The sequence below is a fragment of the Erinaceus europaeus genome, chromosome 10, assembly GCF_950295315.1.
Source record: "Erinaceus europaeus chromosome 10, mEriEur2.1, whole genome shotgun sequence".
Taxonomy (NCBI): domain Eukaryota; kingdom Metazoa; phylum Chordata; class Mammalia; order Eulipotyphla; family Erinaceidae; genus Erinaceus; species Erinaceus europaeus.
In genome coordinates, this window is record NC_080171.1 from 79,320,652 (window position 1) to 79,346,366 (window position 25,715).

Consider the following 25,715-nt stretch of genomic DNA (forward strand, 5'->3'; position numbering starts at 1 on the left):
CAAAACCAAGTGCCAGGGGAGTGAAAAAGGTCTTCAGGGGCCTCATATTACTGGGGAGCCAGGGTTCCTCAGTAGAGGGGGGCAGACAACATCCTGTCCTTTGTCCTCTGTGAAGGATGGCTGTGATACTGGCATTGGCTCAGCTCACCTCTCCAGACAGTGGTCACCTGGTCACTCAGTCACGACAGCTCTGGGCTAAGTCAGGCTGGCCTAGGGCTTAGCTGAGCTGGCTGGCTAGGTGCTAGATCCTGCAGGCTTCTAGGAGTTCCTTTGTGATGCAGGCAGACTTCCTGGAGGTGGGGATCCCTTCAGCCTCAGGTTCTATCTGGCTTGGTGTGGGGGAGGGGCAGGTTACAGCTCCTGGGGTCTGAGGCTCCATATACTGATCACCCACCCTCAGATACAAGGGCCCATGGGGGCTTCTGGGGTGGAATGATGGCTGAAGTTAGGCAGAACCCTCTGTTCTAAAGCCAGTATAGGACAGTCCCAAGTGGAGGGAGTGGGCACTGGGATCCTTTTGCCAGGCCTGGGGAGGCCCCTGCTTGTTTGATGGAAGTGAACAGGGCTGCTAGTGTTTCTGCCCACATGTGATTTAGCTACCCTGCTCTGCATTTAAGGGTGGCCTGCAGTTTGTGCTCTGGCCTTGGGAGATTGCAGCCTTGGCTGGGTGGAGACCCCACTGTTTAGAGTGTGCACAGTACATTCCAGTGGCCAGGGCCCCCCTCAGAACCCAGGCTGCCCTTCCTCAGGCTTGACTCAATTACTGGTGCCATTCTGCTTCCAGTTCAAAATTCTGCCTACTGAGTAGCCTCCAACTCTTGTCTCTCAGCCCCCGTATATACAGGGGTATACAGGATATATAAGGGGTATACAGATATATCCCCTGGTGCCCCTCACCACCTTACTTGGTGGGGTGGAAGATTCTGGTCCATGCCGAGGTGGGGAGATCAGAGCTGGGGGCTCAGACTCCAGTTATCACTTGAATTCTGGAGGTCTTTTCCTTTATGCCCACTGTCTTCTCACTTCCCCAACCCACTTCCCTGCACATCAAAGACCCAGAAACCTACCCAAAGTAGGAGTCAGCAGAGTGCTCAAAGTCTCCACCCAGGCCCAGGTTGCCTGGACACAAGCTGGCCTGTCCCTAGAGCCATCTCCCGCCCCAGCCCCAACACTCACATTGAAAAGCTCTATTTGGATGACATACTCAGTAAAGTACACATATTACCACACCTGAAGACCTGGGTTCAAATCCCTAGTCTTTCCCTATGGGGGGAAAGCTTCACAAGTGATGAAGCAGAGCTACAAGTGTCTCCCCTTCTCCCTGTCTCTGTCTCCCTTTCTATTTCTGTCTCTCACCTTCTGTCAAAAAACAAAAGAAAAAGGGAAAATAAGAGATCACAGTTTTGCACAGACACTGAATTCAAGTGATAACTCTGGTGGGAAAAAATTAAATCAAATAAAATTAAATAAAAGCAAAAGGTGGGGCCTGTGATCTCTAGGGGCTTCAGACAGTGGTAGGTTGAGGGTTGGGGGCAAGGACACAGTGCTGGATACTCAGAGCCATTAGACCAAAAGAGCCTAAACCCAGCTCAGCCCCTGCTTGTGAACCCTGGGGTGGGTTTCAGCCCTTTTCCCTGGCTGAGTTTGGGGACTCTTGGGGACCTGATTTACCTCTCATGCAGGGAATTAAGAAACATTCACAGAAAACTCTACTTCCTTGTGATTAAGTAGTGCTGTGTATCATGTTACAGGGAGACCTTGTGTCCCCCTATCCTCAAATTAATATGGGGTTCTTGCCTGAATTGGCATAGAAGTGACTAACTAGAGGCTTCTACTTATTAGGTTAGGAAACTGAGAAATGTTCATGGTGACTGTTGTTCCCCACTACCCCATCCCGTTATTTTTGCTCCCCTCATGATCCAGCACGCATGTGACCTCTGCTCAGCTCAGCTCCAGGCTCTCAGTTCCAGCTGCCTCTCCTCCAGCTCTTCCTCCAGGTTGTTGCTGCTGCTGCTGCATCACTCCCTTCTTCTTCCTCCCAGTTCTTTGTCTTCTAGTATTTATGACCCAAAGTTCAAGGTCAGATTCCATGCTTTCTCTTTTCCTGTAGTTTGTCCTGCATTCTTTTTTTTTTTTTTTTAAATATTTAATTAAATATTTTTTATAAACTTGTAGTTTTTATTTTTTATTTATAAAAAGGACTGGCTTAAGGATCCCAGTTCGAGCCCTCAGCTCCCCACCTGCAGGGGAGTCGCTTCACAGGTAGTGAAGCAGGTCTGCAGGTGTCTTTCTCTCCCCCCTCTGTCTTCCCCTCCTCTCTCCATTTCTCTCTCTTATCCAACAACAATAACATCAATAACAAGAACAATGATAATAACTACAACGATAAAAAAACAAGGGCAACAAAAGGAATAAATAAATATTTTTAAAAAAGGAAACACTGAGGAAGTTGGGCAGTAGTGCAGCGAGTGCAAGGAGTGACGTAAAGATCCCAGCTCCCCACCTTCAGGGGAGTCACTTCACAAGCGGTGAAGCAGGTCTGCAGGTGTGTCTATCTTTCTCTCCTCCTCTCTGCCTTCCCCTCCTCTCTTCATCTCTCTCTGTCCTATCCAACAACAATTATTTCAATAATAATTCATATGAAGATTTGGAGGTTCTGCATTCTTCTTTTGACGTACTTTCCTCCTTTTCTTTGTGGCTTGGTGCCAGGAATTCTGGGAAATGTAGTTTTTTGCCTCCATGGTTATTGCTGGTGCTGGTGCTTGCACTATGAATCCACTGCTCCTGGCGGCCATTTTCTTTCTTTTTATTTTTCCCCATTTTTTTTTTAAATGTTGGATAGGACAGAGAGAATTTGAGATGGGAGGGGAAGATAGAGAGGAAGAGAGAGAGACACTTGCAGACCTGCTTTACTGCTTGTGAAGTGACCCCCCCCATGAAGGTGGGGAGCTGGGAGCTAGAGCCTGGATCCTTAAGCTTCGTACTATGTGCATGTACTATGTGTACTACCACCCGACCCTGGAAATGTAGTTTTTCTATATTGAATTACAGACCTTGATTCTTCAAGATCATGAAGCAAAGGGAACAGTCTAATAGTGACCTGCAACAATATCATTAGGGTTCAGGTGGTGGTGCATCTGGTAGAATACACACATCACCATGCACAAGGACCCGGATTCAAGTCCCTGGTCTCCATCTGCAGGGGGTGAGGTTTCATGAGTGGTGAAGCTGTGTTGCATGTGTCTCTCTTTTCTTCTCCCTCTCTACCTCCACCTACCCTCCCAATTTTTGTCTATCATTTTCCTGTGGGCTAGACTGTGGTGACTGTGAAGAGCAGAGCAGTTTCTCCCACTGGCTGCACTGGCTGGCTCTCTTATACACCTGTGAACAGTGGCTGTGGGACAGTCCCTGGTGCAGAGCAGAGTGGAGGTAGGGTAGGGGCAGGGCAAGGCAGGCTGGGTCCTGAGGCTCAGAAGGACAAGCCTTGCTCTACAGGGTCCCCGGCTGTTTTCTGTGGAGCCTATGGTGAAATAGATTGTTGACAATCAGTCAACTCCATCTTCCCAGGACAGGAATTGGAGGTGAGAGGCCCATCTATGACCAACCTCTGAGCCCAGCATGGTCAGGGCAGACATGAGGGGTGCTCTTTTGGGGTACACAGCTAGGTCTGGGTCCCTGGCCTCTAGTTGAGTAGTGGGGAGCACTGTGGGAGGAAGGTTGGCTGGCCAGGGAATGGGGGTGCAGGGCATCTGGAACTGTCTTTGTCAGCTGTACCCCAGCCCCAGTGGTCCCCTTACCATTGGGAGCCTTCTCAGCCCTGGAATCACCCCAGCAGGAGAAACCCTGGTCTGCCACAGTCTTTCAGGATGCCTGGGGTACAGGGTAGGGAGCTGGCATGGACCTTAGGCAGGTGGGGCTGCCTGGGGAGGGAGGAGCTCTAGAGGCAGAGCAGGAGATGCCCCTGGGGGGACTGGGCCCCAGCTCTGTGTGAAGAACTCTGGCTGGTCCTGTAGGGATAGGAAAAGGGAAGGCAGCAGGGACAAAGTCCAGGTGAGGCCTCCATTCCTTGCCTCAGGAGGTGGGGCCTTCTCAGCCACCTGGGCTCCTGGCTCCCTCTTACTTCCTGGGCTCCAAGCTGACTCATCCATCACTTGAGTCTTTTGTGCACAGATGTGTGCTAATCTAGGGGTGTGTAGATGGACAAGGTGACAAGGACATGTGGTTGGAGAACAGGTGGGGGAAGGGACCCTGGGAAATCATAAACAAGCAGTGGTTGCTTGAAGACCCCTAAATGGAAGGATATAGGAATGCATGGAGCCCCCCCCCCCCCCAATCAGGGTTCCTGTTGGCTGGGATGAAGATGGGGGAAAGAGGACTCTTACTTTCTATCCAGTATGGGGAGGGGAGGAGTCCAAGGAAAGTCGGGGCTGTCAAGCCCATGTTGCCAGTTGTTGGTGGTGGGCTGGGGCATCTGTGAGAGGTTAGTGAGGTCTGGGGCCACCACTTGCTCTGGACCCTGGAGGAATGGGAACTGGAGATGGAGTGAGGGCGGCAGGTAGGCATGCAGGGCAGAGAGGAGACCAGGCACAGAATCACAGGGTACTCCAGGTGAAGTCTTGTAGCTTTTAGAAGGAGGTAGGATGCTCAAGGTCACAGGAACTGAGAAAAAGTCAGCAGACAAGGGCAAGCAGTTGGTCGTGTGACTTCAGTCAGATGAGACAGGGCAGGGAGGGGAGATTCGTTTACCAACATAGTGTTGGAATCAGGGAATAAGGAGTAGATGCCAAGAGTAAACAGAAAGATCAAGAGGAATGGGGTTCAAATATTGGCTCCTTGTGGCCCAGTGGCGTAGTTACAACGAACTGGAGCCAGGTAAGAGGTAATGGGAAATTTCTTCTTCTTCTTCTTTTTTTTTAATATTTATTTATTTATTTATTCCCTTTTGTTGCCCTTGTTGTTATTGCTGCTATTGCTATTGCTGTTGTTGGATAGGACAGAGGGAAATGGAGAGAGGAGGGGAAGACAGAGGGGGGAGAGAAAGAGAGACACCTGTAGACCTGTTTCACTGCCTGTGAAGCGACTCCCCTGCAGGTGGGGAGCTGGGGGCTCGAACCGAGATCCTTATGCCGGTCCTGTGCTTTGTGCCACCTGTGCTTAACCTGCTGCTCTACCGCCCGAGTCCCTTCTTTTTTTTTAAATAATTTTTTATTATCTTTATTTATTAGATAGATATAGCCAGAAATTGAGAGGGAAGGGGAGATTAAGAGGGAGAGAGACAGAGAGACACCTGCAGCACTGCTTCACCACTTGTAAGGCTTTCCCCCAGCAGGTGGGGACCAGGGGCTCGAACCTAGGTCCTTGCACATTGTAGCATGTGCGCTCAACCAGATGCACCACCACCCGGCCCTATGAGAAAATTTTTCTTTCAAGCTCTTGGTAATTCTGTGATTGGCCAGTTCACTCTTTAGAGGCGCCTTGTGATTTGCGAAGGCGTGGCTGCGTGGCGGCGGGGGGGGGGGGGGAGGAGGGAGGTTTATAGGCCACGCAGGGATTCATGGGAAGTGTAGTTCTCACGTCCAGGGCACCGGCCAGAGAGGTGACCTCCCAGTGTGATTGTCCTTCACGAACAGGAGAGAGACCCACACAACTCAGACCTCAAGTCTGAACTCCTATAGTGATGGGGCCTATGCAGCTCGTCCTGTCTTGGAGAGAAGTTTCTAGACAAATTAGCAACAGGTTTCATCCTCTTAAGAAAACACCAGAGCATTCCCCCCCCATCAGTTTTGCAGATCAGTTCCGCTCCCCCTCCGCTCAGCAGGGGCGGGGCCACCAGGAGGGGGTGTGGCTCACGTTCCCCAAGGGAAGCTGGTGTCTTTGCTGGCAGGTCATTTGCTTGGAAATTTTGATTAATGGACCTTCCAGAGCTGAAGGTCTCTTCTTGCCCAGGGTAGGGTCTGCACAGATGACCAGAGCCTGGGCCCAGGGGGCTCCGGTGTCAGTGCAGCCTGCACCCGGAGGACGCCTCCTTCTGGATCCTGGCCTTCAACTTCTTCAGGCCACTGTGCTCCGGGTCCGCCAGGAGGCCACTCTCGGCCGCTTCCCAGGCTTCATCCAGGCGCCCTTCTTCCAGGCAGCGCTGGCCCCGGTCCAGGAGCAGGTGGGCGGTGGCGTCCCGGCCCGGTTGTTCATATAGGCTGCTCCGAGCCTGTTGGGGTGCCAGCTTCAGGGCTTGGACAAAGGCCCCTGCAGCTCCGACCTTATCCCCTAGGCTCAGTAGCAGGTGGCCCTGGGAGCAGAGGTCTCTCGCCCATGTAGGAAGATCGTTGTCTCCCACACTTTCCTGGAGCACATGGTCCAGGTCTGCGAGTGCTCTCCCAAAGTCCCGCAGCTGGGCCAGGCAGGCGGCCCGTAGGCGCAGGTGTTCTGCCCTGTGTCCACCTGCAATGACGGCCAGGGTGCAGTAGCCCAGGGCTGGACCCGGAGGTCCCGACTTAAGGAGGATGCCGGCTTCCTGAGCAGCTGCCTGGGAAGGGCAAGGGGGCGTGGTCAATTCAGCAGGTGCGTCTCAGGGGTGCTGCCCAGCCCCTTGCCAACTTCTCAGACTCCTCCCAGCTCTTGCTTCTTATGACTTCTGTTGCCTGTCTGATCTGCTCTTCCTCCCCTCCCCCCTTTGACGGGGACTCTGCCCTCTCAAGGCTACTCCTGCCTTATTGGTCGGACGCTTTGTTTCCTGTCCCCCATGATCCTCGGCCCCGTGTCAGGTGTCAGAGGGCACTCAGTGGGTTAGCATCCCATAGGAACCACAACCAGGGTTGGGGGGGGGGACGCCTGCCTCTGGCCTCTCCTCCAGTACCCGCTTCCTTCTGCTTTAGCATCTGCAAGGGAAACCTTGGGTGCTGGGGTCCACTGTGACCTCGAGGGACTGTCAAGAGTGGGTGCCTCCAGGAGAGCCGTGGTGCGCTCAGTCCGACTCAGTAGTGCAGCATGGCTGGGACAGAGGTCAGTGAACACTGCCCATCCTAAATCTTTTCTCTTAGGGGATTCTAGTCTTGATGCCCAGCCTCTTTGCCCCTCAGGGCTTTCTGTCTTTGTAAAGGGGAAGAGGAGGGTGAGCAGAGGGGCAGGAGAAGGAGGGGATGCAGGAAGAGTCAGGTGCACTGCAGATGCTGTCTTTCCTGCATTCTATTCCTGTGCGACTTGGGTTGTGCCTAAAGCCCCACAGAGTCACCAGGACTCACTCGCTGCGGGGTAGGGGGGGAATGATGGTGGGGCCGCAGGTGTTTGCACTGAGAGAGTTCCGGGATCCCATGTCCACGGCCTTGCTGCCCTGCCTTCTCGCCGCGCAGGGACGTGGGAGGATCAGGAGATAGATCTCCCCGGGGCCAGAATAACCCGCCAAGCAGAGACAGCCGCCTGGGCTGAGCAAGTTGAAGGCCTAGTTGCCTGGACTGGAGGAGTGAGCCTGAGTGCGCCTGCGCAGGAGGGCGGGCCCCAATAACAGCAACTTCCGCCTGCCACAGCCCAGCCAGCCCGCGTCTGCTAGCACCGCTGGCGTGGCGCGGATTCCAGCCACAGCTCCTTTCTGCAGCGCCATCCCGCCCCACATGCGGCTCTGCTGACTCAAGAGACCTCCCAGTGCTCCCTCCTCATCACCCAGAGACACGCCTCCATCTCATTAGAGACCCGCACGTCCCTCTGCCCCTCTCCCCTTTTGAGATCCCGAGGACTCCCTTCACCCGCAAGTGCCTTCTGCCAAGGCGCCCACTCTGCAGATATGCTTCCTGCCCGGAGCCAGGGTTTGTCCGGCCACCAAGGGCCCAGATCGACCACTTTTAAAGCCTGCCCTGACCACTAGCCTTCCCCACCCGTCTGATCCTGAAGCAGTGCCACCTGCACACCCTGCTGCCCTGTCAGAGTGCCTGTCTGCCACCCGCACTCTTCCTGCTCACTGCCCCCAGGTGCGCCTGAGCGCTGCCTGGTGGGCTGCTCAGAGCTTCCCTGCACTGGCCACCGAAGTGTCACAGGGCTTAGAGGCGTAGGCTGGGTTTGGGGGCACACCTGGGCGAGAAGCTGGCGTTGGGAGGCATCCAGGAGATGCAGAAGGAAGCCCAGGTCCTGGACGTCGGTCTCGGCCAGGCCCTGCAGGTTCCGAGCTGCAGCCTCCACCTCTCCCTTCTTGAGCTGCAGTAGTCCCCAGCGGGCCTGTGCCGCCTCTGTGGCTGAGCAGGAGTGCAGGGCCTTTTGCAGGTGGACTCCCGCCTCTTCATAGCTGCCTGTCAGGGTTCCCAGTGCACAGTCAGGTACTGGGGACTGGTGGGGAGGGGCAGTCACAAAGCAGCCTCTGTGCTCTGGGGATGGGAGACACAGCCTTGGAGGCTGGAGGAGAGTGACATTGTGACACCATGTCAGGAGGCCAGCAAGTGACTCACCCAATAGAGCGCACATGCTACCATGCACAGGACCTGGGTTGGAATCCCAGGTGACTACATGGGGTGCATCTGCTGGGGGGAAAGCGATCAAGCAGTGCTTGTATTGTCTCTCTCTCTCTCCTCTTCTCTATCGCTCACCCTTTGTCTAAAATAAAAAAATATATATGGCCTCCAGGAACAGTGGAGTGGTGCTGGTCACTGAACCCCAAGGATAACCTTAGTGGCAAGATAAAAAAAAGTAATTCACCAGTGTTGTAGGGATTCTGCTAACTGAGCTCAGTTTGGGGTCACGATTGAGTCATGGGTAAACTCATGGCCCCCAGTTATGCAACACAGCTCTCTACCCCTCACGACCCCTCCACAGGACCTGCTTCTTTCCCCCAGCACCTGTGGGAACAAGAAAGCCCTTAGGACTCGAAGGCCTGGATTGGGCAGGGAGGTGGTGGGGGGCTGAGACTTGCAGGCTGGCAGGTTGTGGGGACAGGCTAGGGAGAAGCATGCTGCCGATAGAGGTCTCCCCTTTCCAATGAGCCCTAACATGGCCTGAGACTTTTGTAGGACAGACAGACACCCTGAAATTAGTCCATAGGGGCAGGGCCTAGAACCAGGGACTTGGGGGAAACCTATCTCCCCTTAGTCTCTACAGACCACATAGCAGAGGCTAGGCTAGCTGAGTGCCCTCCTAGCTAGTGAGTCAGGGTCCCCCCATTTCCAGATGGGGAAGGAAGCGGTGAGAATAGGGCACAGACCTGCCACAGTTAACATGTCAGCCAGGAGGATGTGCCAGATGGGCTGCCCGCTGTCGATGCTGACCAGTGCCTCTCCCACAGCCAGGAGCCCCTGGGTGTCCTCAGGACTAAGTGTGGCCCCTGAGTCCTCTGTATCTCCTTGTGGCTGGCTCAGGAGGACCCGGCAGTGTGAAGCGAGGCCCTGTGTGATGAGAGCCCGGGCTTTGGGCTTGAGAGAGCGGATCTCAGAGATGACAGCTTGGGGTTCGAGCTTCAGAGCTGAGAAGATGTCATTAATGGCTTCCTGTGGGGGAGAGGCAAGCAGGCGGTAGGTAGGCTCTTCCTCCCCACATACTGGGGACACCGGAAGGGGCAGACTGTCTCATCCTTACATTTCCCCTCACAGGGATCAGTTAGAGTGGGGGGGCATAGGCAGAAGTGGGTTAGAATTCTGGAGAGGGTGAGGCAGCCTGCAGGCAGAGAAGGGGTACCCTGACCATGGGGCCCCAATAGAGGCCCCCAAGTGAGCACTGGGCAGGGTGAGCAGGTGGTTGGAAGTGGGTCACCCACCCCATCTGGCCAACTGGGGGGATCTCAGGGTCAGCTATGTTGGGGTTTGGCTTGCCCCTGTGTGCCTTTCTGCCTCCCTTTGGGCTAGCTGAATGTCTGTAGCATTGTAATCATTCCTCTGTGGGGCATTCATTACTTGTCAGCCATGCAGATCATGTGTCTTTCTTTGAAGGGACACATTCCATGGGTGGAGCAGCCAGCAGTCAGTATCACCTCATGACAGACATGGCTCAGATGGCTTTGTTCCAGGTGAGGCAGAGGTGGAATGAATGCATTTTACCTTTCCATGGGCTCTATCTCTCCCAGCAGAAAGCCCTCTCCATCTCAACCTGTCCCCCAGGCCACGTTCCTTCTACACATTGGTATTTTCTGTGGTGTAGCTCTGCTGGCTGGGACCCTTCCCAGGTTCCACTCGCTTGAAAATGTTTTTACTGGTACTTTTATATTTGAAGGCCGTGTTAACTAGCCAAAAAATTTGGGGCTGACACCTTTTCCTTCAAACACTGTGGAGACAACATTCCATTCTTTCTCTCATTTCCATGATAACCGCTCCACTCACAGTGTTGTTCTACTATATGCAGTATCTTTCTTCTTCTTTTTTATATTTATTTATTTTCCCTTTTGTTGCCCTTGTTGGTTTTTATTGTTGTTGTAGTTACTATTATTATTGTTATTGAAGTTACTGTTGTTGGATAGGACAGAGAGAAATGGAGAGAGGAGGGGAAGACAGAGAGGTGGAGAGAAAGACAGACACCTGCAGACCTGCTTCACTGCCTGTGAAGCTACTCCCATTCAGGTGGGGAGCCAGGGGCTCGAACCAGGATCTTTACGTTTCAAACCAGGATCCTTACGGCGGTCCTTGTGCTTTGCGCCACGTGCGCTTAACCTGCTGCGCTACCGCCTGACTCCCCTTTCTTCTTTTTTTTTTTTTCTTGCCACCAGAGCTATTGCTTGCACTTGGCGCCTGCATGGCAAATCCACTGCTCCTGGTGGCCATTTTTTCTTTTTAAATTTTATTTGATAGCACAGATAGAAATTAAGAGACAAGGGGAAGATAAACACACAGAGAAAGAGAGACTCCTGCAGACCTGTTTCACTGCTCCCTGCAGGTGAGGTGAAGGGGCTCAAACCTGGATCCTCAGGCATAATGTATCTGCTCAATCAGGTCTGCCACCACTCAGCCCCTATGTAATGGTTCTTTGTCTTCTTCTCTGGATGTCTTTTTTTTTTTTTTTTTTTTTGTCTTTCCCTCCTGTCTCAATTTCTCTCTGTCTTATCCAACAACAAGGGCAACAGAAATGGAAATAATGACCTCCAGGAGCAGTGGATTCGTAGTGCAGGCACTGAGCCCCAACAATAACCCTGGAGGCAAAAAGAAAAAAAAAGTTTTGCTTTCTTTATCTAATTTTATGAAGAATACTTTATTCGGTAAGCATCTGTGTGATGAAAAAGTGATAAGAGAAATGTTTGATAATATTAATTCAGTTGAGGTCATTAAATATGTGTCTGAATACAGAGCAGCAGCAGCTGCATTTCACTTTCCAAGTCAACTAGGAATAGCAAAGATCACATGAGAATGCAACAAGACAAGATGAAGATTTCTTTGGGAACCCACCAAGTCCCTTTTGAGTGTAAACATATGTGGTTCGTGGACAGAGGGGAGTTTAAGGAGAGAGTCCTGAGGCTAAAAACCCACATCTACTTGGGAGCTGCTGGTAACAGCTTGGCATTTTTCTGGCTGTCTTTTTAAAAAAATTTTTTAATTTAAAATTTTTAAATATTTATTTTCCCTTTTGTTGCCCTTGTTTTCATTGTTGTTGTTATTATTATTATTGATGTCATTATTGTTAGGACAGAGAAATGGAGAGAGGAGGGGAAGACAGAGAGGCGGAGAGAAAGACAGACACCTGCAGACCTGCTTCACCACCTGTGAAGCGACTCCACTGCAGGTGGGGAGTCAGGGGCTTGAATTGGGATCCTTACGCCAGTCCTTGGACTTTGTGCCATGTGCGCTTAACCCACTGTGCTACCGCCCGACTCCCTCTGGCTGTCTTTTTAAAGGTGTTCTCTTTATAGTTTGTGTTCAGGACTTCCATCAAGATGTGATTGTCTGTGTCTATTGTGTTGGGATTTGTTGAGCTTTGAGGAATTTTTTTTTTTTGTTATTCCTCAAAGGTTTCTGTGCATGTCTATATATACACTTCTGGGAATCCAGTGTTGCCTGTTCCAGTCTACTTGAAAATGTACCAGAAGACACTGAAGATTTAAGTTAAAAAAAATTCTCCTCTTCAGACTGAATAATTTTCAGTGGTTTTCCCTTAATTTTATTAACACTATCTTTGATGGTATCAAATCAGTTAAGCCCATACAGTACATTGTTGATTTTAGATTCTAAACCTTCCAGCTCTAGATTTTCTACTTGGTCTTGTTTTATCTTTCCCTTTCTCTGTCAGGAGTCCCCATCTATTCTTTCATTGTGACAAAACAATCCTCTAAGTCCTTTGAGTGATCATGACTTCAGCTGACTCCCCTGCCTGCTAATTCCAGCCTCCAAGTATTTCACAGCCTGCTGTTCACGATATCCTGGTGTGTCTGGCAGCTTCCAGTTTTGTGCTAGACTTTGGGGACAGTCTTGTGTAGAATCTAGGTTCTTTCACACTCCTGTAAAAGATCTTGAACTCTATTCTGAACAGCAGTTAGTCACCTGGTGGGTGACTTGGGTGCTCCTCAGACTCAATCTTGTTTGCTATGAAGATAGGCTGACCTTAGCTGTGAAGTTTGCACTAGGTCTGACCATTCTGTAGGGGGAGGTGAGAAGACCCCAGTGTCTTCCAGCCCTGCCTGACCCTCAGTGACCATTCAGCCCTTGGCCCTCCCTCAGCTGAGCTTTGCCTGTGTTTTGCCTGAAGGAATAGCCCTGCCTGAGATGGGGCCTGTGGCCATCCTCTGAAGTCATATCTTATGAATTCCTTCTGTACATATCCCCTTCTTCCTGTCCCATCTGCCTCCTTAGTCAGCAGAGCTCCCTCCTGCCTCCCTGTGCAGTGATGGGGAGTCTCCCAGGCAGAAAATCAGGCTGTCATAGGGCTCCCAGGGAGCTCCCTCACGTGGCTCCCCCTCTAGGGGGCCGTAGCACTCCTGTTGCTATGCACATGGCAGGCACTGTTCTACCAGAAATGGAAATTTGCTCAGTCACTTCAAATCTAGGGGTGGGGCTCCTTTGGTGCACACAGAGAAGGAAAGCAAAGCTTGGAGAGAATCTGGAGCAGGTGGAGGGAAGGATGGTCTTCTTTGGCCCTTCTTGCACTGTGTGCTGGGATCTACTCATGATGACGCCTGGCCACCTCAGGAGTAAGGAACCCCAATTCTGAACAGGTGCATCACAACTCCACCTGCTATGGAGTCCTTGCTAGGGGCCAGAGGACAAGGGGGCATTCTTGGAGGAGGGCAACTTGCAGCAGTAATGGGCTGTCCAAGAGGGGGCATCTGGCAGCCTAGAGCCAGCATCACCTGCCCAGGCTGGCACCTCAGCAGTTTGCCTGCTGCCAGGAGGAAGCTCACAGTCATAGGGGATGCCTGGCTCTGGAACACCTAGGCTGACTGTCCCTCGTGTGTCCTGCTGCCATGGACAGAGAGGGAACACACACGGCAGAGACTGCCTCTGGAGGGGTTGCTTATTGGGAGCATCCAGAGATGACTTCTAACAATCACCCCTCTTCTAGGAACTCAGAGGTCTGGGTCCCAACCAGAACTGCATGCCTAAGCTGGCACAGAAACCAGGCTGGTGTGTGGCCTTGGGGGGATGCAGACACTGATCCACTGGCAGTGTCACCCGAGACACCCCCTTGTCCTGGTGTCTTCCTTGGACTTCCACCTTGGGCTGCACTAGGCAGAGAGCCAGTCCCCATGGCTTACTACTCTGGGCTGAGATGTAACCTTGTGAGGACATTCAGCACCTTCCCATCAAGCATGCAAGTCCTTGGTGACAGCTAACGGAGGAGGCCCTAGGGCAGCCCTGGAAGTTTGCTGCCTGTGGCTGGAGGCCCTGGGCCTTGTGATGAGAGGGTAAGACTGCCTGCAGCTAGGGCTGTGCCCATGAGGCTGCTTGAGCCTGTGAGGGTGGGTGTCCCTGCTCCCTCCTGTGGCTGAGCAGGAAGGCAGAGCCCATGCCCCATGCACCCTCCCATCCAGTACCTGGTGCTGGTCCAGGGCCAGGAGCAGGAAGGCCCGGCCACACAGTGCAGACACATTTCCTGGCTCTGCCTGCAGCACTGAGTTGAAATCGAACAGGGCAGTCTTCCTCTGGCCCAGGAGCCCGTAGCAGCGTGCGCGGGTCAGCAGGCTCTCAACTGCCTGGCCCCCTGGAAAAGGAGGTGGACTAGGTACCCTTGATCAGCCCTGCCCTCCTGTTGCCCTGCAGTGGGGGCTCAAGAGTTGAACCTCTGCTCTTGAGGAGCTTACAGACATCTGGGCACCAGGACAGGGGGCACTTGGAGTACAGGGGGCATGGGTGGCAGAGACTGGTTGCCAGTTCAAGGGTAGACATAGGATGCCTTAGGGTGGCAATGAGGGTGGGCACAGCCTGTGTGGAAGCTACTGGTCTGAGCAAATGAAATAGGGGTGAAAGGTAGACCCCACCCCTTCCCAGTAAAGGAATGCTGGGAGGAATGAGCCAGGCCACCTCTGTCCCTGCTCCATTGCTGCACCCTGGTGGCTATTTGCTGCAACCGAGGTCCTGGGATTCTGGGCACAGGGGTCCCTCCCTGCAGATTTCAGTCTCCTCCTGACTCCAGGCAGGGTTCAGAAGTGGCTCTGGCACTTCTCAATGTTTGCAGCCAGGGAGCGCCTCACTCCTGTCTTCAGCACCCACTCAGAGGCAGGGAGTATGAGCAGGGGCAGAATGCTCCCCACACTGGGCCCCTGACTCCACTGGCTCAATCCCCAGCACCCCAAGAGTTCAGCCCTAGGGACAATCCTTTTCCATTGTGCCTTGCCCCAAGGGGCAAACGCTAGAAGAAGGGGCTGAGAATGCTACCCCTGGGCGATGCGGTGGGGGGAGGGGCATGGCAGACCAGCTGAACTAGTGGTGGGGGTATGGGGGAGGGTCTCGGGGCAGATACACACATGGAGAACCCGGAAATTATTTTTAGGAATGACTTAGGGTAACCCAGTCCTCACTTCCCCATTTTGGGGTGCTAAAAGGATCACTAGCTTGTCTGTCCCTCATGCCCTTGAGAACTGGGGTATCTGTGGGGTTCCTCAGACAGGCTCATGGTCTAGCCCTGCTCCCAGGATTCTGTGTGCTCACCCGGACACTGATGACTCTGGGCATACACCTCCTCCCACATAAGGCTTGTCCTTGTCCCCCCAGGTCTCCAGCCCAGCAAAGCAGAGTCAGGCTGGGTGGGACAGGCTGGGTGGCCAGGGCTGAAGCACCCACCTGCTGTGAAGATGGCCAGGGAAAGGTAGGCGATGGCCTCCCGGGTGCGGGCTGGGTCCTCAGCTCCTGCGGGTGGTGTGTGGAGGATGGCCAGTGCCCGGGTGTGACAGTGGGCCTGTAGCAGTTGGCGGTCTTTGTGATGGAAGATGTCCAAGGTGGGCTGTAGGCAGGCTGTGTCTCCAGACTGGACTACCTTCTTCACCAGCTGTAGGGCAGAGGAGTGTAGGTCACCTGTGTGCCTGCCTCCTGGGGTGGGGTGGGGCTCCCAGGGGGCACAAAAGTGGCTGGGGTGGGTGGCTGGCATGCGGAAGGATTGGGGTGGGCCCTGGGGTCTCTTTCAGGGCCTGGTGGTGCAGCAATGGATCACCTTGTGGCTCCAGTGACTGGAAGTCTGAATGAGAAGTGTGTGTGTGTGTGTGTGTGTGTGTGTGTGTGTGTGTGTGTGTGTATGTGTGTGGGGGTGCTTATTCCCAAGTGGCAGATGGCACCCACTCCTTCAGATCAACCTAGCCTGGCGTGGACAGAGTGAACCCCTGTGTTCCCTGCAGCTCTAGCCCAGCCCGATGCTGCCCCCTGCTGGTGTCCCTCTGCAGCCACTGTCCCAGAGCAGGACTGCGGTTTGGGGGGTGTGAGAGTTGGGATGGGGGTGCCCTTGTTGGGGGCTGGGGGAGGACACTGGAACCCCCAGATCCCTGGTCCCCGGTCACAGGAATTGTGCAGCCAGGGCTAACCTGGTTGGCGTCATAGAAGAAGCCCTTGCGGAGCTGCAGCAGGGCCAGCCGCACCAGCACGGGGGCTGCCTGAGGCTTGAGGGTTAGGGCCACCAGTAGGGCATTGTGGGCATCCTCCAGGCGACCCAGGCAGTACAAGGCGTCGGCGGCCAGCAGGTGGGCAGCCTCATCATTGCCGTCCAGCTCCATCAGCAGCATGGCCAGCTGATGTACGCCCTGGGCGTCCCTGGGGGGAATCAGATGCAAAGCCCCATCCACCTGTACGCCAGAGGCCATGCCCACTCTGCCCAGCTGTGGGCCCGAGGCCACGCCACTGCTGAGCCTGTGTGGGCTGCAGATACCTCTGTCCTTCCAGGATGACCCTCACGCCCTGTCCCCCATCCTTCCCTTTCCTGGGATAGGCACTTCATTTGCCAGGACCACGCCCAGCCTTGGCCTCCTTTTCGGTGAAAAAATGAGGTGACACCCACTAGCAGGGGATGGGATGGAGCTTCACTAGTGGTGAAGCAGGTCTGCAGACCTCTCACTCTCTTACCCTTCCTGCGCCTCCAGGCTGTCCCTCTCCGCAGCCTTTGCTCCGCAGCCCCGCGGCCCTGGGTCTGAGCTCCGGCGCAGTAAGCGTTCGCCCTCCTCGCGCAGCACGGTCCGCAGCAGTCCGCGGTGGTTCCAGGGCACCAGGGCCTTGGAGACGAGCAGCGCCTCCTCTGGGCGCAGGCAGCAGGCGGTGACATAGTCCAGCGCGCCCAGGAAGGCGCTGCCTTGCAGCACGCGCAGCAGCCCACGGCCGCACAGGGCGCGCACGCAGGGGCCGGGCTGCGGGGGGCCGCATGCCACCACCTCCTGGAAGTCCTCAAGGGCTAGCTGCTTGTTGCCAGAGTGCAGTGCACAGAAGCCATGCAGCGCCAGCAAGTGCGCACGGTCCCCTGCATTGTACCCTGGGCTCCGGGTTCCCAGCAGACGCTCACACAGCGCCTGCGCGCCCGCCGCGTCCCCCGCCAGCAGCAGGCACTCGGCCAGGCGGGTGCCCAGTGCCCATTGCGCCCCGGGAGGGCCCAGGCGCAGCAGGACGTGAAGCGCGCGGGCTACTGGGCCCAGCAGCTCGCGGCCGGAGTCTTCTCGCAGGTCTCTGCGGCCCCGCACCGCCTCCTGGAAGTGGGCGAGCCCCGCATCGGCTACCTGCTGCGCCCTGGCTCGCAGGAGCTCCAGGTCCGGGGGCGCCAGCACCGCCTCCAGCTGCCCGCGCGCCTCGGTGGGGCTCTGGCCGAAGGCCTCGTGCAGGTCTCCTAGCACGCACGGGGTGCTGGCGTCTAGGAAGAAGGCCGCGGCCGCGCGGATCACCAGCAGGGCAGCCTGACGCTCGCCTGGGTGCAAGACAGGGTTCAGTGCCTCCCGCTGAGTTGCCCCAACCAGGAGCATTTTCCAATTCTCCAGGCCCAAGCCCTGTGCACTACTCTGTCCCCTCCCTGAGTCCTGCCCTGGGCATGCGCTTCCAGAGTGAAGTTCAGGGGGATCAGCACTGTGTTCTCAGCCACCGGATTCATCCTTCCTTCTTCCCTTTCTCTCGCCCCTCCTTCCGATGTTTTATTTATTTATTTATTTATTTATTTATACCAAAGCACTGCTTAGCTCTGCCTTGTGGTGGTGCTGGAGATTAAACTTGGGACCTCAGAGTTTCAGACATGAGAATCTGTTTACATAACCATTATGCTGTCTCCCAGCTCTGCCAACTGGAATTCAAGTTACAATGCCACTTTTGCTTTTTCCCCTCTGCCACCAGGGATTTACTGAGGCCATCTCCTGGTAATCTCTCTCTTTTTCTTTCTCACTAGTGCCTGGAACAGAACTATCTCTGGGTTTGATAATGATGGTGGATCCTGGGGAGCTGCAACAGGAGGGCCCTGGGGGGGTAGGTTTTGTTTGCCTTTTTCAGAGAAATGTGTTTTCTGCTCTCTCTCTCTCTCTCCCTCTCTCTGGACACATATTTGACTTCTGGATATGGTCCTGTGGGTCACCAAGGCTCTGTCTGTACATGCCTTCTTTCTGCTTTCATGGTATATTCTTTCTCTTCTCCAAGCTCACTGCTTCTTTTGCTGCCTCCAGTACTCTAACTTTTTTCACTCAGGGCACTGTAATTTTTGATTCTAGCATTTTAGCTTGGTTCTTTAAAAGGTGTAGCTATCATTAACCTGAGGAGATCCCACATATGTTCATTTACTGTGACCATACTTTCCATTAGTCCTTGAATATATCTGTAAGAACTCCTGGGGAGCCAGGCAGTGGTGCACCCAGTTAAGTGCACATAATACTATGTGCAAGGACCCCTGCAAGGAACCGGGTTCTAGCCTCTGTTCCCCATCTGCAGTGGGGATGCAAATCTTCAGGTGTCTTTCTCTCTCCCTATTCACCCCTCCCCTCTTAGTTTCTCTCTGTCTTATGGAATAAAATGGGGGGGGGGAGAAGGAAAATTGACCTCTAGGAACAGTGGCTTTGTAGTGCTGGCACTGAGCCCCAGCACTAATCCTGGAGGCAAAACAGACAACCCAAACAAACAAAAACTCCTGTAAAGCTCTTTACTCTGCTAAACCCAGCATCCAGACCATCCCGAGGCTATTTCTGCTGCCTTCCTTTTCCTTATCTGTGGCTCATATTTTATATCCCTGTCTCTTTGCATGTCAAATCATATCTGCTTATACACTAAACCTCCAGCTGATAAATGCTTTGTAGAGACTGTGATTCAGGTATGTTCCCCCAAAGAGGAGATTTTGTTTCAGTAGATAAGTAAACTGGGTAATGTCAAACTTCCTAGTCTATTTTTTCCTTTATGGGAACCTCCATTTTTTTCTTTTTCTTTCTTTCTTTTTTTTTTTTTTCCTCCAGGGTTATTGCTGGGCTCGGTGCCTGCACCATGAATCCACCACTCCTGGAGGCCATCCCCCCCCACCTTTTGTTGCCCTTGTTGTTGTAGCCTCGTTGTGGTTATTATTATTGCCATTGTTGATGTCGTTCGTTGTTGGATAGGACAGAGAGAAATGGAGAGAGGAGGGGAAGACAGAGAGGGAGAGAGAAAGATAGACACCTGCAGACCTGCTTCACCGCCTGTGAAGCGACTCCCCTGCAGGTGGGGAGCCGGGGGCTCGAACTGGGATCCTTACACCGGTCCCTGTACTTTGTGCCACATGCGCTTAACCCACTGTGCCACCGCCCGACCCCCAGGGAACCACCATTTCTTGCAGCTATTTCTGAGGCTTGTGTGCGTCCCCTCTCTCTCTCTCCCTCCCCCCTCCTTCCCTCTCTCCTTCCTTCTCTCTGTCAGTTGATTCAACACACGGATCTTGGGTCTCGCCTTTCTACCTCTTCTGTGGTTCCTTCTTTAAGAGTTTTTTTTTTTTTTTTTTTTTTTTTTTTTAGCTTCCCAGTCACTTATTCCTGAGTCCTGTTCTGTCAGATTTCAAGCTAATAGGACTGTGACTATCTGCTTTCACAGGGAAAGCATCCAGGGAGGAGTTTCTTGGGCACGAAAGGCTCTATGCCTCCTCTGGATCTGTCCTCCCCTGCCCTGATCACCCTCTACTTTTTTTTACCCGTGTTTGATCACCATTCAGTTGCCACACATTTTCATTTTCTACTTTGTCTCCATTTTATAACTGCTGTCTGTGGGACAGGGTCTAGTCAAGCTGCTCCACCACCACTAGGAGCCAGAATCTTTTCTTGTTAGACCAGCCAGCGTTTTGACAATCTGGTGGGGAGTATAAAATGCTGTTTCATTATGGTTTTCATTTTCCCTTTTCTGATTACCAGTGAGGCTAATTTATTAAAAAAAAAAAAGAACTTTTGGGTCAATCTGGTGGGTAGAAAGTAGTGTCTCATTGTTTTAATCTGCATTTGTCTCATTACTATGATGTTGAATATTTTTCACATGTTTATTAGCCATCTGTGTTTTCTCTTTTGGGGACTGCTTTGCCAATTCTTGTATTGGATTGATATGGAGGGATCCTTCAAATACTCTGGGTGTTAATTTTTTGCCCAATGGATATTCTGAACAGATTTCCTCTGTTGTGGATTGTCCTTTTCTTTCCTATAGTTGTGGGCAAAATACTAGTCCTAGCACTTTAATTTCATAAAAATGCATCCAATTTTCTTTATCATTTGCCCTCTTTGTATTGTTTTAAAAATATTTATTAAAGAGAGAAAGAGGCAGGGAGGGAAGAAAAGACAACTAGAGCATCGTTCTGGCATATGCTATGCCAAGGATCAGACTCTGGATCCCAAGCATGCAATCTGGGTGCTCTGTCTGCTGTGCCTTGCTTCTTTGTATCTTAAGAAGCCCAGCTGTACATGAAAGTCTTAAAGATATTCTCTCCTATTTTCTCTTAGAAAATGTAAAACCTGGCTATTCACACAACCCACCTCAAATTTACTTTTCCTGCATGGTCTGTTGTTTGGAATCACTACCATAGGTGGAGTAACAGACCTCCTCTTTCCCTATGGATTTACAGTCTCCTTGCTCACACATTAAATTTCAGATCCAGATGGGTCTGTATCGATCCATTCATTGTATTTACCCTTAAGTCAATTCTTCTCTGTATTGGTTGGTTCATCTTTTTTTTTTTTTTTTTTTAATTAACTGATGGGACAAATCCTCACACCACTTCCTTTTCCTTCACTTCCCATTTCCTCTTCTCGCTTTTTCCTCTTACTTCTCACCTCCCTTCTTTTCCTCCCACCCTAGATTTTTTTAGATTTATTCATATGTTTATTAATGAGAGGGGGAAAAGAGAAACAGAGTATTAATCTGTGATATGCAATGCAAAGAAATGGTAAAACCCACTAAAATGCCCACTTGATAAGGGCCAGTGGGTATGGCATCAGGCAGATGGAATATATTCCTTGAGACAAGGGATGGGTTCAATGAATAAAAATTCAAGTTTCAATGGCAAGGGGACACCAGTAAGGGGGTGGGATCATGGGGGGGTGGCTACTGCATAACCACCTGGATGACCTACGAAGCTTTTTAAAAATATTTATTTATTTATTCCCTTTTGTTGCCCTTGTTGTTTTATTGTTGTTGCTACTAATGTCATCATTGTTGGATAGGACAGAGAGAAATGGAGAGAGGAGGGGGAGACAGAGGGGGGAGACACCTGCAGACCTGCTTCACCACTTGTGAAGTGTCTCCCTTGCAGGTGGGGAGCCAGGGGCTTGAACCAGGATCTTTACGCCTTGTGCCACCTACGCTTAACCCACTGTGCTACCGCCAGACTCCCCTTGAGAAGTTTTAATGAAGACCTCTCAGCAAAGGGGAGACAGTTGTCGTGGGCACTTTAGGAGGGCAGGTCTGAGTGTTGGAGGAAACCACATTTGGCTTCAGGGTCTCTGCTCCAGTTTATTCCCAGAAAAACACCTATTAATTCATACCAGGGTGGCACATGAGAAGAACACACAAATTACCATGTATGAGGACTGGGGTTTAAGCCCATGTCCCTACCTGCAGTGGGGGAAACTTCACAAGCAGTGGAACAGTGCTGCAGGTGTCTCTCCTTTTTCCTTGTCTCTCCTTCTCCACCTCTCTCCCTCTTTATCTATCTCTGTCTCTTACCCTCTATAACAAAAAAACAAGAAAGAAAGACAAGGTTGCCAGGACCAGTGGAGTCACGCAGGCACCAAACTTCAATGAAAATCCAGGTGGCAAAAAAAAAAAAAAAAGACAAGATAAAAACAGAACAGATTAGGAGTCCAATTCCAGCCTGTCATCATGTTCCATCTACCCTGGTCTCTCTGTGGATCATGAGAGTGGCCCTCACCTCTGTGTGTGGCCAGGGGACACAATCACAGTGTACATCAGCCCCTAAATCGGTGCCCAGTGAGGGAAATGGTGGGAACAGCCCCCATGATCCCACCCCCTTAATGGTGTGCCCTTGCCATTGAAACTTGTGTTTTTATTCATTGAATCATCCCTTGTCTCAGGGTGCACATTCCACCTGCCTGATGCAATGCCCACTGGCCCTCCTCAAGTGAGCATTTTAGTGGGTGTCGCCAAGCTAGGGTGACACGTGTTGCACTGGCTCTGATCTTCAGCAGCAGGTTTCCACATGAAGGCTGCACTGTAAGAGGGGGTTTCATGTTGCAGGTGGGCTGCAGTGTGGTCCTGGGTGGACCCCCCACCCCACCATCCAGAAGGAGAACACAGTACAGACAACTCATGACTCTAAAACATCTGACGTGGGCTGGAGGAATAGCACACTTGGTTAGTGTGATGCTTTGTCCTGAGTGCAATCAAGGTCAAGCCTGGCCCCCACTGAATTGGAGGAAGCTTCAGTGCTGTGGGCTCTTTCATTCTCTCTTTTCCCCCTTTCCTTCCTCCCTTCCTTCCCTCTTCCTTCGTCCCCCCTCCCACCCCCCACCTCTCGGAAGAAAGAGACCACAGCATCAAAACTTCCTTCAGTACAGAGGTGGCTGGGCTTGAAGCTGGGTTGTGCTCTATCCCATCCAGTCATTTCTAACTTGGCCAAGTCCTGAACTCATCACTTCTCTCACCGATGGATCCAGACAGAGTGCCCAGCTCCCCAGCCAGCCTACCTCCCCAAACAGGCCTCTTCACAGGCTGGTCCTCCCCTAGTTTGGAACTTCTCCTGAATGCCTCCCAGCTTGGTTCTCCTCCCACAGTCTCTGTGGGCACCAGCCCCATGGCACATGCAGCAGTCACAGGACATGCAGCCCAGAGCTCCTCATCCCACAAACCCTCCCATTGCACCCCATCCCCCAAAGCTGCTGCTCTACCATAGCTTCTCTCTTTCTTTGCTCCCCACCCCCAGTCCCTGCCCCTATTCTATCTGCCCCTCAAAGTCCTTCTCCCTTAGGGACCCAGCATGTACTCTTCTGCTCAGACCCTTCTTTCTTAGCTCGAATGCCTCTTATTCCAGCAAGCCTTCCCTGACTGCCTAGCTGGGGCAGCATGTTGAAGATTCCATTTTGTAAAACATGCATGTGTGGCCTCTTTCCTTGGGTACTCTGTTGTCACCAGGTTGTCCCCAGCCCCACCATGGCCCCACCCTCACCATGAGCAGGGTATTCAGAGAGGCTCGGAGCCTCCACCCTGGCCCCTGAGGACACGAGTGCTCCTACCTGGGAGCGTGCTGGCCTGCAGGGCCTGGCTGCACGCGACCTGGCAGTCTTGGTACCTGCCGCTGCGGAGCAGAGCTTCTGGTGACAGAACCTCTCTCCAGGTGCCCTTGGGGTCCAGGGCGGCCAGGAGCCCTGCACAGGCCTCGTGTTGGTGGTCCACTCCGTTGGTCCCTGGGCGCCTGCAGCTGCAGCCCCGCAGCGTGTTGAGCAGCATGGGCAGGTAAGGCTGCTGCTGGGCATGCACAAAGGCCACCGTGCGCTGGGCGCTGGCGGCGAAGGCCCGCAGGTAGTCAGCCAGGCCCCGGTCGGCGGCTCCAGACAGCACCCAGGCCAAGGCGCGTGTCAGCTGCAGCTCCAGGCTGTGCAGGGGCCGAGTGGCCAGAAGTGCGCAGCAGCGCCTCGCCGCCTCCAGGGGGCGCCCGTGAGCCAGCAGGCAGGCCAGGCAGTGCAGCTCCGCGGCCGGGTGGTCGGGACACAACGTGGCCAGGAAGGCCGCTGCCAGCGTGCCCGTCAGGGACACCACTGCCATTCCACCCCAGGTGATGGGCGGGATCTGGCTGTGGCCACGGCACCAGGCCTCCAGCGTGGCCAGCACTGCCCCACGGGCGTCGGCCTGGGCAGCGCGGACACTGCGCAGGGCCGTCGGGGCATGGCAGCTGAAGGCGGCCAGGAAGAAGGCGGTGGCCGGAGGGGGCTCCCCTCGTGCCATGTGCTGGGCGCCCTCCCGGCACAGACAGGCTGCCAGCTGCTGGGCGGACGTCGCGCCTTCGTCCCCGGTGGGCACATGGCCAGTCCTCATGAGCACCTGGGTGGGGCGCGGTCAGTGCATGGGTGCCAATCGGGCTGCATGGCTGCCAGTCTGACCCTCTCCTCCCCACGGGGCTTCCCGAGATGGGCGGGGCTAGTACACCGGGGGCGGAGTCAGGGCACCAGGGGCTGGGCCAGGACACCAGAGGTGGAGCTAACCAAAGGCAGGATTAGAATACCAGGGTTTCTGGACCTCAATTTCCTCTCCAGTGGGGCCATGGCCCTGTCCTCGGCAAAGACAGCCTGTGGACATTGACCACTGAGTATCCAGGGGGGAGAAGCTGGGTGGCCTGAGGGTTCAGGAACCCCCGTCCCATTCTAGAGTACCTCTGCCTCTCCTATCACATGGTCCTCCTAGGAGGTAAAACGCCCAACCCCCCCATTTCGAGTCAGACCGGTGTCCCCGGCTTTCTCAACTTTCAGCGTCTTCAGGACTCATTCACTTTTAGGGCCACACCACTGCCCACCCTCCACCTCTGGGCACCGCAGGGGGCGGAGTGGCAGGGTGTTGGGCTGCCTGGCTCTTGCTGGGGGATGGGGAGCACAGCCAGGGGCTCAGTTCTGAGCCGCTCCGCCACTTGCCCGGTCGCTCTCCAAACTTCTGACGGGAAGAACCACTTACCTGGGGCCCGGATTTGGTGGGTCCCGAAGCACACACGGCCTTGCACGCCCGCACTTGTGCTCACACTCGCCTGCAGCTGCGCGGGGCGCCCGGATTCCTTACCGCCAGGGCTCGGGGGCTGCATACACACCGAGTCGCGCGACCCCGGAGCTGCAGGAACTAGGACGTTTCCCAGGAGACAGTCAACTGAACGGTAGCTCAGCAGCACCCCCAGCGGCTCAGTCTGCTGGGCGGGGGGCACACCGGAGGGAGGGGCTTACTACACGGCGAAAGTTGCCTGGGCTCCTTCAGTGGCCTCTCTCTGCAAATTGCTTCTGGGTAGACCCGTCCATGGCTCACCCTGCACTGGAGCATCTGTGAGTTTTCTTCCCGTGGGCAACTGAACCTTTCTTCAAGACGGACCCTCTCACTCGAGGCTGTTACCTCTGGTCCCCATCCACCCCTGGGCAGAGGGCCACCCCTCCTTGGGTGACACTCTGGGAAGGCCATGTATTCTGTCTGTGAGATAGGGCTGGTGGGGCTTTCAGGTCTAGTGGTGCTGCACTTCTGGCCTCCTTCTTAGGATCTGGAGCCCAGGGATGTTGGGGCGTCTGGTTTTTCAGTTTGCAGGGGCAAGCACATATGGTCAGAGGGGCCAAGTCTCTCTGTCGCCCTGGCCCATTTGGTCAGCATGGTGACATTCACAAAGGCACAGTGCCTGCTGGGTGACAAATGCAGTGGCAGCAGTTTATTAAGAGATTTCCCATTGATTTGATTACTTTCCTCTTAATTACCCTAATTAGGCCAGCTCCATAATGGAGTGGGGCTGTCACACAGGGCTGTCTCAGGGGGCTGTGGGAGAGGCCAGGGCCTGTGGTACTGTCACATTAGCCCTGATGAGTATCCTGCCAAAATATGGGTGCTGGACAGATGAGCTCTCTGCCTCAGAGGGTCTTGACCTGTGATTGTGCCCTCAGCTTGGAGCTGTGCACTTGGATACAGGTGACCCAGGGCTCCTGCATGTGTGTTTTAAGAGAGGGGATGGCCAGCAGATGTCACATTGTACTGCTTTAGATGTGCTGTGACAGCCAGCGATGTGACAGTGGCCAGCAGTGGCTCTTTTGCATTTCTGGAATTGCCAGGTGTTTGACGGGACAGGAGAAGTGCTGTCTGCGTGGCTCATCTGCAGCTGTGGGGCAAAGAAGGTTTTGGGGGCTGGATGGTGGCACACCTAGTTGTGTGCACACATCATCATGCTCAAGGACCTGTGTTCAAGGTCTTGGTCCC

At 53.6% G+C, this 25,715-nt stretch overlaps 2 protein-coding genes and 1 long non-coding RNA gene across 7 annotated transcripts in view; 1 reads left to right on the forward strand and 2 right to left on the reverse strand.

Annotated features, from left to right (window-relative positions):
* Nucleotides 1-949, reverse strand: part of MMEL1 (membrane metalloendopeptidase like 1) — a 36,279-nt gene extending 35,330 nt beyond the window's left edge. The window contains exon 1 of the mRNA XM_060199909.1: nucleotides 149-949. The gene's annotated coding sequence lies outside the window, so the exon portion shown is untranslated. The remainder of the gene's footprint in view (nucleotides 1-148) is intronic.
* A 1,621-nt stretch (nucleotides 950-2,570) lies between these two features.
* Nucleotides 2,571-24,571, reverse strand: TTC34 (tetratricopeptide repeat domain 34). Of its 4 annotated transcripts, XM_060199919.1 has the most exons (10): nucleotides 24,450-24,571; nucleotides 23,021-23,825; nucleotides 16,434-17,259; nucleotides 15,899-16,124; nucleotides 15,168-15,372; nucleotides 13,922-14,088; nucleotides 9,179-9,461; nucleotides 8,059-8,273; nucleotides 7,239-7,448; nucleotides 2,571-6,523 (listed from the first exon to the last, which is right to left on the reverse strand). In XM_060199919.1, the coding sequence occupies exons 2-10, from the start codon at nucleotides 23,817-23,819 to the stop codon at nucleotides 5,996-5,998; spliced, it is 3,459 nt and encodes a 1,152-aa protein (XP_060055902.1). In that variant the 5' UTR covers nucleotides 23,820-23,825; nucleotides 24,450-24,571; the 3' UTR covers nucleotides 2,571-5,995. The 4 variants fall into 4 exon arrangements, with proteins under 4 accessions (XP_060055902.1, XP_060055901.1, XP_007529586.1 ...); XM_060199918.1 differs by lacking the exon at nucleotides 24,450-24,571 and having other exon boundaries at nucleotides 23,021-23,915; XM_007529524.3 differs by lacking the exons at nucleotides 7,239-7,448; nucleotides 24,450-24,571 and having other exon boundaries at nucleotides 23,021-23,914.
* The window catches only part of LOC132540901 (uncharacterized), a 121,747-nt gene continuing 105,384 nt past the window's right edge, over nucleotides 9,353-25,715 (forward strand). Inside the window, exons 1-2 of one of the 2 annotated variants that reach the window (XR_009552069.1) lie at nucleotides 9,353-9,489; nucleotides 9,900-9,976. This is a non-coding gene — a long non-coding RNA (uncharacterized LOC132540901). The remainder of the gene's footprint in view (nucleotides 9,490-9,899; nucleotides 9,977-25,715) is intronic. The other variant, XR_009552070.1, reaches the window with a different exon arrangement.

Bases quoted from the DNA above. Each gene is read 5' to 3' on its own strand.
- TTC34 (XM_060199919.1), bottom strand. From the start codon at position 23,819: ATGAGGACTGGCCATGTGCCCACCGGGGACGAAGGCGCGACGTCCGCC. The intron at 15,373-15,898 runs GTTAGCCCTGGC...TCTGCCCTACAG, and splicing joins TCTTCTATGACGCCAACCAG to CTGGTGAAGAAGGTAGTCCA. The intron at 14,089-15,167 runs GTGGGTGCTTCA...CTCCTTTTCCAG, and splicing joins CCTGGCCATCTTCACAGCAG to GGGGCCAGGCAGTTGAGAGC.